The sequence below is a fragment of the Geospiza fortis genome, unplaced genomic scaffold (genome assembly GCF_000277835.1).
Source record: "Geospiza fortis unplaced genomic scaffold, GeoFor_1.0 scaffold59, whole genome shotgun sequence".
NCBI lineage: Eukaryota > Metazoa > Chordata > Aves > Passeriformes > Thraupidae > Geospiza > Geospiza fortis.
Window position 1 is genome coordinate 2,090,262 of NW_005054381.1, and position 10,576 is coordinate 2,100,837.

At 47.9% G+C, this 10,576-nt stretch overlaps 1 protein-coding gene across 1 annotated transcript in view; it reads left to right on the forward strand.

The window, feature by feature from the left end:
- Nucleotides 1-10,576, forward strand: part of GALNT17 (polypeptide N-acetylgalactosaminyltransferase 17) — a gene marked incomplete at its 5' end in the record, with an annotated part of 239,381 nt that overhangs the window by 51,578 nt on the left and 177,227 nt on the right. The window contains one exon of the mRNA XM_005425125.2: nt 5,996-6,179. Coding sequence (XP_005425182.1) covers nt 5,996-6,179 — 184 coding nt within the window. The remainder of the gene's footprint in view (nt 1-5,995; nt 6,180-10,576) is intronic.

Here is a 10,576-nt window from a genome sequence, read left to right on the forward strand (position 1 = left end):
TGTCCTGATATGCTAAAATCCAGCTCCTGGAAAAGGACTGTCCAGTGGAAGGGTAAGCACTGACCCTTTAGCTGCAGCATCTGATCTGGGGGATTAATTTTTGATAGGTGGTCAGCCCCAGGAAAAATAAATGTAGCATGTACAGTGAATAGAATTGTATAGGGTTCAGGGGAATACTGGTTTTTCACTGGGCTCTAGTATTTAAGCTCATTTTTAAAGTTTATATATCTTTTTTTTTTTTCCCAGGAGAGAGCAAACTCTCATTTTCTGATCCCTTTACAGCCACTTTTAGTTTCCCCTGCAGGAGAATGAGGATGCTTTGGGGAGGCAGTGACAGCAGAGGAAGCTGACTTGTATTCCCTGCACAGTTGTGTTTGTATTCCCTGCACAGTTCCCACAGCCCTGGGGCAGCTCAGGGTTCCACAGGTGTAACCTACAGCCAGAGGAATGGGAGTTATCTACCCTAAAAACAACAGGTCTGAGCAGATCTGGCTAAAATTGTGTCAAAACTGCTGCAAGGGGAGAAAATCCCATGCCCCAGGTTCCACCAGGGCTGCAAAGGAAAATTGGTGCCTGTTCTTGTGCCAATGCCCCTGATTGTTAGTGAGCCCTCCCTTTAGCAGTCTGTGTTTAGCAGGACAGCACTAAAGGCTTCAGTCAGGACAGCACTCTTCAAATTCCTCTTCCCTGTAATTTCCAGCATTCCCTGGGACACTCTGCCCCTTGCAGCAGCTCTGGTTCCTCACACATTGCCCTGAGAGCCTCTCTGGGTGCCCCCTCTCTCTGAGTCCCCTGCAGGTCACACATGGCCAGTGCCTTTGGGCCATTTACCTCCTCGGTCTGGCTTTTCCTCAGGCCAGAGATTCCCTGTTGGCCTTCAGCTCTGTGGCTGATGTAGGCCAGGAACAAACATCCTTGTGAGAGCTCCACTGTGCTTCACTGAGTGAGAGCTGTGCTCTGCAGAGATATCTGCTTTAATTTTGCTTTATGGTTCCTGTGTTTTTCAGTACCATTTCAGTGTTACTTATTCCTTCTGGAGAAGGGGGGCTTCAAATTCCTCTTCCCTGCTGGAATGTGGCTTCCACCCTGAGCTGTGTGTGTGTTCTGTACCTCGTGCTGCACGAGATACAGATATGGAAAGATGCAGCTAAAAATGCTGCTTTTCCAGAAATCTTTCCTGTATTAGAATCCCAGAATGGTTTGGGTTGGAAGGGGCTTTGAATGGCCTCTCATCCCCCCCCTGCCATGGCAGGGACACCTCCCACTGTCCCAGGCTGCTCCCAGCCCTGTCCAGCCTGGCCTTGGGCACTGCCAGGGATCCAGGGGCAGCCCCAGCTGCTCTGGGCACCCTGTGCCAGGGCCTGCCCACCCTCACAGGGAACAATTCCCAATTCCCAATATCCCATCCAGCCCTGCCCTCTGGCAGTGGGAGCCATTCCCTGTGTGCTGTCCCTCCATCCCTTGTCCCCAGTCCCTCTCCAGCTCTCCTGGGACCCCTTCAGACTCTGCAGGGTTGGTGTTGTTTTCCCTCAGCACCCATTCTCAGAAATGTCTTTTCATTTCAGGGCTCTTCCTTCCTCCCCAGCCCCCCCATCACAAGTTTCCTCAGCTGAGGGTTGTATGGGAGGGTTAAATGTTTTCCTTCATCCAGGCTGACATGGAGCAAAAAGCTTTTCCCCCCCTCCAGCTCCTGGGGAGCTTTGGAAATGAAGGCTGCAAATCACATTAGATTGTATTTCACTAAAGGTTTTCTCTGTCCTAGAAAACTCCTGCCTCCTCCTGAAATACACTCAGCTTAAGAAGAGACTAATATATTTACTCTAACTGTGCTCAGTCTAGGAATAATTTTGCTGTAGAGATTAAATTTTTATATCATCTTGAAGAAAACCAACTCCTGCCAGTCCCCAGGGATCCCCTGTCTGGCTGTTCCAGCAGGAGGGGCTCAGATCTTGGCAGCTCCACGTGGTGTCTTGCTTTTTCTTTACCCTTCTATTCTTGCAGTGCAATAGCAATATATTCCATTTGTTCCAAAGTGCAGAATTTTTAGGAGATTCTGAAAAAAAAAATCCTGTTTTAGCTTTGGGTGAGTGTGGCTTTGGGATGAGTGAAGCTTGTGGCTGCTCAGAGCTCTGATCTGCACCAAGACCTCATCTCCATGCAGGCCATTCCCACCTCCTGAGCTTGCAGAATTCCCTAGGGGCTGAATCCACTCCAAAGATGAAGATTTTTGTGGGGATCAGTGCTGTTTATCACTACAGGTGGGCTGGAGCAGGCATCAGGAGAGACTTTCTGGCAGAGGTTCAGCACTTCTGCTCTGTGCCTGCCCAGAAGGATAAAGGATTTGCTCTGTGACTTGGGAACAGTCCTGACTCTTTGCTTTCAACCTTTTCTTTGGGAAAATGAGCAGATGGCACCATGCTCCTTCCCTTTTTTGCTCATGCTGTCTCTATGTGTCACTTCTGGCCTTTCCAGGCCAATTCCAAGCAGGTTCCATGGAATCCCAGAATATCCTGAGCAGTCACATAGGCTGGGCTCAGGGTAATTCCTGAAGTCACAGCAAAGGCACCCCAAGTTCACAGAAAGGTGCCCAAAATGTGGTGAATGAAATCCAATGAATGGATTGACTGGATGAGGATGTGCTGTCACCTTTTGTGTTTAGTTCTGCCCCTCCTGAGGCGCCTTCTCAGCCAGCTGGAAACAAATTCCTTCCTCTTCTGTTTGGACATGAATTGTCTTCCTTAAACATTCTTGATTCTTCTCGGAGTGCCACACAGCAGAATGACATTCCTGAACCCTGCCAACAGCCTGGGCTGGAGAGGAAATGCTGAAGCAGCTCAGGACAGACAGGGGATCCTGCCTGGCTCACCCCACCTGGCAATCTGCATCCCCATGGCTCTCCTTGCAGGTGCTCTCCTGCAAGGCAGGGTGGAGGGCTCATTGTGTGCCCTGCCCAACACAAACACATCCATTTGATTGATTTCTTTGGTTACATGATGTTGGTTTATCAACATTTACCAACTTAAAGCAGTAGAAAGACAGAATGTGCAGAAATGAGCTGAGACAAATGAGTGCTGGGATCTGTCCCCCAGGCTGGCATGGCCTCAGGGCTTGGTGGTGTTCTGAGCACTGGGGGAGGTTCCTCACCTCGAATTGCAGCTCCTTCACTGAGGTGCTGTGCTTGGGAGCACAGTTCCCTTCCCTGAGCCAGAGGTAAGGATCTCTGGAGACTGGCTGGGATCTTGTGGGATGGATTGGCCTTGGGGGGATCATCCTTCCCTGCTGGTTACAGAGCGCAGCTCTGGGACAAGCACTGCCCTGGTGTCTGAGTTAATGATCTGTTATCAGCTGCTGGTAATAACCTGAGCTTGTGATTTTAAAGCCTGCTTCTAACAGAGCCAGGTGCTGGGATGTCCATGGCTCCCACATCCCACTGAGTGTCTGTCACAGACATCTTTCATGAAAAATCCTTTCCTTAGGATTTTTCCTCCTGAGAAGCTGAGAGGCCTCAGGAACAAAATGTAAACAATGGTTATCTGCTGCTGTGGAATGCAACAGGTGGATCTGTGATTGGTCTCATGTTGGTTGTTTCTAATTAATGGCCAATCACAGTCAGCTAGCTCAGACTCTCTGTCCCAGACACAAGCCTTTGTTATCATTCCATTCCTTTTCTATTCTTAGCCAGCCTTCTGATGAAATCCTTTCTTCTATTCTTTTAGTATAGTTTTAATATAATATATATCATAAAATAATAAATCAGCCTTCTGAAACATGGAGTCAGATCCTCGTCTCTTCCCTCATCCTCAGACCCCTGTGAACACCATCACAAGTGTCCTCCATCCTTGGAGCCTCTGCCCCCTCAGAAAGTCCCCACGTTCCTCCTCACAGGTGTGGTTTCAAAGCACAGAAAGACAAAGCACTGGGGCAGGGAGAAATGTGTTCAGAGGAATCAAGAAAAGCAAAATTCAGCTTTGAAAGCAAACTAGGAGATGCTGAGGGTTCCTGGAGTGGAACCACTTGGGGTTGGGAAGTTCATGGAATGATCTGCTGAGCTTCTGCAGGCCACAAAGTGCCGCCCATCCCAGCCTTCCTGAGTGATCCCTTGGCTCCTGCTCAGCCTGGAGCTGGGAGAGGCAGCCTGGATGTGTGAGCCCAGCCTGGGGCTCCTGGCAGCTGATTTGGTGTTACTGTCCTCAGATAAAATCCAGCCAAGCCCAGTGTGGTCAGAGGGGCTCTGATACAGCAGGGAAGGATATTGAGAGCTTCCTTCTCAGAAGGAATACTAATACTAAATAATACTACACAACAATGATGATGATAATAATAATAATAGTAACAATAATCATAATTCTTCAAACTGTTCTTCCAACTATGATTTACATTCCCAGTTCATTTCTTCCTGTCTCTCAATGCTACTTTTTGAGGAAAAAGATCCTTAAATCTGTGGGCAGGCAGGAATGTTTTGTCCAGGACAATGGAAGGCAGTGCCAGGTTTGGGAGCTGGACAAACCTGAAGGTTATTGTCCCTTCAAAAGCTTCAGAGGTGGCAAAAATCTGTTTTCAGTCAGGGCTCTGACACTGAAACAATGGGAATATACCCTGGTGTCTTTCAGTATAAAAAACCAAACAGACACAAGAGCAAACCAGAATCCATCATTATTATTTTTGTGTTTCTGACAAAAAGAGAGTGAATCTCTGCTAATGAAAAATATTAAAAAAATCCAGGTGTTCTGTCTAATAAATAATAACATGAATATGGACTTGGCTTCCCACAGCCACCACCAAATCATCCATGGAGCTCTTTATGTGCAGCTCATTTTGAACTTTGCCTATTTCCTTCAGCTATGCAGATATAAATAAATAATTCCCCTTGATAAGGGTCTGGGAACACTGTACTTTAAAAGATAAGAAAGGTTTGAGGGGAAATTGTTTTTAAATCCCTACCATTTGTATGCTGTTCACAGTTCACACTGAGCAAAAATTCATTCGGCTGGCACTTAACCAAGCCTGTTTTATTCCTGCTCTGTGTTCAACCTATCCTTCTCCTGGGGACATCTAACCTTCCATGTAATTACCTCTCTGAGAGTGGGAAGGAGGCCTGAATAACCTCCCCACAACTCAATAAATGCACAGATCCTGGGACAGGTTATCAGCTGCACGCCAGGGGCAGGGCTGGCAGGAGCAGTGTGCCTGAGCTGTGAGGAGCTGCAACACTTGAGCCATTCTTATTCCAGCACTGGGCCAAAGAAGGAGGAAATGGAATGTCTGCAGAAAAACAACCCAAAACAGCCAGGAACCCAAAACAGCCAGGATTTTTAGAGTATTTTTTTTTCTTTGGGAGTTGGAAATAACAGCGATGGGTTTTACCAAGGATGGGTTTTACCAGGGATGGGTTTTACCAAAAATGGGTTTTACCAGGGATAGGTTTTACCAATGATGAGATTTACCAGGGATGGGTTTTACCAGGATGGGTTTTATCAAAAGTGGGTTTTACCAGGGAGGGATTTTACCAAAAATGAATTTTACCAGGGATGGGGTTTACCAGGGATGGGTTTACCAATGATGAGTTTCACCAGGGATGAGTTTTACCAATGATGAGATTTAGCAGGGTTGGGTTTTACCAAAAATGGGTTTTACCAGGGCACCCAATGATGGTTTTACCAATGATGAGTTTTATCAATGATGTGTTTTACCAATGATGGGTTTTACTAATGATGGATTTTACCAATGATGGGTTTTACTAATGATGATTTTTACCAATTATGGGTTTTATCAATATTACCAATAATGGATTTCACCAGGGATGGATTTCACCAGGGATGGGTTTTACCAGGGATGGGTTTTACCAGGGATGGGTTTTACCAATTATGGGTTTCACCAGGGATGGGTTTTACCAGAGATGGGTTTTACCAATGATTTGTTTTACCAGAGATGGGTTTATCAATGATGGTTTCACCAGGGATGGGTTTTACCAGTGATGTTTTTGTTTTCCCCCCAGGTCTCTCCAAGTCCCTTGGTCTCATTGAGGGCTATGGTGGCCGTGGCAAGGGTGGCCTCCCAGCCACCCTGTCCCCCGAGGAGGAGGAGAAAGCCAAGGGACCCCACGAGAAGTATGGCTACAACTCCTACCTCAGTGAGAAGATTTCCCTGGACCGTTCCATCCCGGATTATCGCCCCACCAAGTGAGTGCCAGGGGCTCCAGCAGGGAATGTTTGTGTTCAGGTGTCACCCCAGAGCCAGGAGTGCTGGGGCATTCCCAGTCAGGTTTGGTGCTGCTGGCTCTTCCCTCGTTGTTCCCAGGGCCCTGCTCAGTGATGAGAAAGGGGGTGGCTGGGCTGGAATGAGCTCATGGAGTCACAGAACCACTGATGCTGGAAAAGCCTCAAAGGTTGTTGAGTCCAGCCATTCCCCAGCACTGCCAAGGCCACCACTCACCTGTGTCCTCAAGTGCCACATCAACAGAGCTGTTAAACCTCTGCAGGGCTGGGGAAGCACTGCCCTGGGCAGCTGTGCCAGGGCCTGACCACCCTTTTTGTCAGGAAATAATTCCTAACATCCAACCTAAACCTCCCCTGGCACAACTTGAGGCTGTTTCTGCTTGTCCTGTCCGTTGGTACCTGGAACAAGAAACTGATCCCCACCTGGCCCCAGCCTTGCTTCAGGTAGTTGGAGAGAGTGAGAGAGTTCACCAAGATGATTTATCAGAGATAAAAGGGAATTTCTTCCTAGTCTATCTCTGTTTTCCTAAAGCAGTCCATGATTTTGGGTGGAAGTGATACCATCAGAAACTCAGCTCTGCTTTCGCTGAGCTTTTGGTGTTTAATACCCTGTAAAAGTGTGCAGAAATCCTTCCTCCCTCCTTGTCAGCTCCTTCATGTCCCTGCAGGACCTCCAGGGCCCTTGGGCTGCCCTCAGGCTCCTCCCAGCACAGGGATCCTCCAGGGACACTCTGGGATCTCCCATTTTAGATCTGGACATTTAAAGGGAGTTTCTACTGTGGCAATATCTTTCCTCTCCTTTTTTGATTGAGCTTTTAAGGTGCTGGTGATGTTTACCTGCCAAGCAGCACAGGAGAACAGCCTTTAGAAGAGGTGACACATCATTTTGTTAAGAGGATGAGGAAAGACACGCTGCAAGTTTATCTTTGTGAAGGTTAATTTTAGATATGGCTGCCAGAGTGTTCCTCAAAATAGGAAAGTGTCAGTTTGTCCTGGCCTGGAGTGAAATCCCTGATAGAAAAATGAGCTGAGAGAGGTTTGGATTGTGAAAGATCCGTGTCCAATGCCTGTGTCACTGGGGCAGTGACAAAGCTGTTGCCTGGCATCTGCAGAGCGTTGAAAACCATGCAGCCAGGGATGCAGCTCTGTGGGTCAGGAGGTGGCAGATTGTCCAGGGGAGCAGGGGCAGCTCTTGTTCCCCCTGTCCCCAGGGCTCCAGACTGTCCAGAGGGGCAGGGGCAGCTCTTGTTCCTTCACCTCTCTGTCCCTAGAGCTCCAGATTGTCCAGGGGAGCAGGAGCAGCTCTTGTTCCTTCACCTCTCTGGGTGCTGCCTGAATTCTGAGCAGCCCCTTGAGCATCCAGGGCTGTTCAACCACTGACAACAGAAATCCCTGGATGAGTTTCCAAAGGAATGGAGCACATTCTGCATTGTGCTGCTGCAGCTCCTCAGCCAGGCTGAATTGCAGGTACAAATTGCACCTTTGCCTCTGTGATATGCAAATCCCAGCACAATGCTGGATCCTTGGAGCAAGACCTTTCCCCAGCACTTACCTGAGGCTGAGCTGCTGATTTCCATTTCTCATCCCCAGCTCTGACTTCCAGCAGAACCAGCGTTACTTGGCGAGAATTAATTTGAGAAGTAATGTTTCTCTTCAGATTTGGGGGGAAGAAAAGGATTAATTCTGACATTTTCAGCCTTGCATTGTATTTTTCCTCAGTTCCACTATCCATCATTCCATGGGAGAGTGGGGGAGAGGACAGGGCACAGCATTAAAAATGCTTCAGTTTGGAGCTGGGCTGAGACTTGGGAGGGAATTTGTGCAGCTGCACAACTCAGTGCCTTTTATCTGTGTAACAACTTCAGGAGTGCATTTTGTTTATTGGTTTTCTTTTTGTTTTGGGGATCAATTGGCTTGATATTGTAAGAGAACAGTTGGTCTGTGTGCAATAGGCTGGAGTTTGCTGGAGAATTTGGAAAGTTTCACCTCCTCCTACCTCTGGCTTCAAGGTTCCCTTGCTATTTAGTGCATAAAGTTTTATGGCTGATTTTATGAAGGGTTGAACACAAACCATTTAAGTCAAGTATCCTGGTCTCTGATTAAAATAGATTCAAGTTAAGGGAAATTAGCCTAAATGGCTTTGAAATTGCAGCATTAGTGGGGAAAAACTGTTGAAAACCCTCCAGCTGATAAGCATTACAAAGCATGTAGTAGTTTTAAATATAATAGTGAAGCTGTGTGGTTCAGCTAAAGGCTGCAGAGTGTCTGGAATGCCAATGGACTGGCACTGGTCCTGGCACAGGCTGGCACTCCCCAGCCTTTCCTCTCAGCTTTCCCTGTTTTTAAGGAAAGATTCATGTGGTCAAGTGTCACTGCCCTGAGTGCTGAGCAAAGCTGCACCAGAGCTCTGAGGCCTTTCCCTGCTCCTTTCTTGTGCCTGTGGCCAAAGGGAAGTGGAGCAAGGAGAGTTATGGGGAAGTTTGGCACATTTTGTGTCTATTTTTGTGTCTCCAGGCTCCCTGCACCTCGTGGTCAGCACCACTGAGGGTTCAGGGACTCAGATATCCCTGCTCCATGGGATTTCAGGAGCTGTTGGTGAGGAGGAGCCAGTGCAGCTCACAGCTCAGGGCCTCTCAGTCCTGCCCAGAGGCAGAGAAAGGAGGGCGTTTTCCAGGGAGAATGGTCCCAGAGGTGTGAGGATGATGTTCAGGAGAAGGTGAGGTCTTTGCCAGCACCAGGAGCTGTGGCAGAATACCTTGTTTGCCCTGATCTGGGGAATTGTGGTGTCACTTTCTGGTAGTTTGGATTATCATCTTTGCTTTAGTTGAATTATTTCCTTCCCCTTTCTGCTTTCTCTTTCCCCTTCCCTTATCCCTTCCCTTTCCTCTTCCTCTTTCTCCTCTCCACTTTCCCCCTTCTCTTTTCCTTTTTCCCCTCTCCCCTTTCCTGTTCCACTTCCCTTATCCCTTCCCTTTTCTCCTTCTTCCCCTTCCCTTCCCCTCCCCGTCCCCCTTCCTTCTTTCCCCTTTCCTTTTTTTTTCTTCCCCTTCCCTCATCCTCTTTCCCCTTCCCTATTCCCTTTTCCCCTCTCCTCCTTCCCCTTCCCTGTTCCCTTTTCCCCTCTCCTCCTTCCCCTTCCCTGTTCCCTTTTCCCCTCTCCTCCTTCCCCTTCCCTATTCCCTTTTCCCCTCTCCTCTTTCCCCTTCCCTGTTCCCTTTTCTCCTCTCTTCCCTTCCCCATTCCCGTTTTCTGCTTTCCCCTTTCCCCATTGCTGCTCACCTGGGCTGGGAGGCGGAAACTCATCCCTGCTGTTCCCCACTGAGGGATTTGGGCTTGTCCTGGGCTCATTCCCAGAGCAGAGGTGCCAGAGGTCTGGGATGAGCTGTGTGGAGCTGGTTCCAAGCAGGAGCTGTTCCTGCCCCACCTGGACCTCACCCTGAGCAGGAAAGGCTGTGCTGGCTGTGCACGAGATTTCCCAGTGAACCAAGTAACAGATTCCAGCTGGGATGGCTGGGAAAGCTCTTCCTTGGGCTAAAATAGGCAGGACTGCTGTTTTGGGGTGAGTTATTCCAGAACCTGCTGCCAGGCAGTGCCATAGTGAGAAGGGCGCTGGGAACACATGCCTAATCACGCTTGATTGGGTTTTTTGGCTTTAAGATGAGATTCCTGCATGTTCTGGAAAACAATCTCAGCTTCCAGATTGGAAGTACCCAAGGTGCTGCCTGCAGCCTGCAGGATTTCTACTCAAATCTTCACAAAAATGAGCTGGAGAGATTTTCTCAATTTTCTGCAAAATCCTCTGAAGGACAAGGCTGCTGTGTGAGTTTTATTGTTTATCCATTCCCAGCACTTGCTGCCTGCCTGGGGAGGATGGGGGTTTGGGAGATGTGTTGTTTTCTATATTGAAAGTGAAGCATATTTACATGGGATGCCAGGGCCTGCAAACATTCCCTGCTTGGATACAACATTTTATGCACCTCTGTTGTATCCTGTGATACAGGATTTAATGGGAACCTCTCCTATGTGTAGCAGAAAATAAAATTGCTTTGTTAGATCAGCCTGCCTGTCCATCTTATCCAGTATCTAATCTCTGATAGTGGAATTACCAGATGCTTCAGGTTGAAGAAATCATATTAAGGGAAACTATGAAATAATCTGCCCATCTGGTACATTCTGCCTCCCCCATTCTCTCCTTTCAATCCTATCCAACATAAATGTGGAGTTCTCATTATCTCTTTAAGAGTCTGTTCTTTTCTGGAATCCTGCTAAGCTCTGATTCAGTGGTATTTTATGGCATTATAGGATTAAGGGGTAGATTTAAGAGAAATAATACCCACAATTGTTCGGACTATTGGATCACT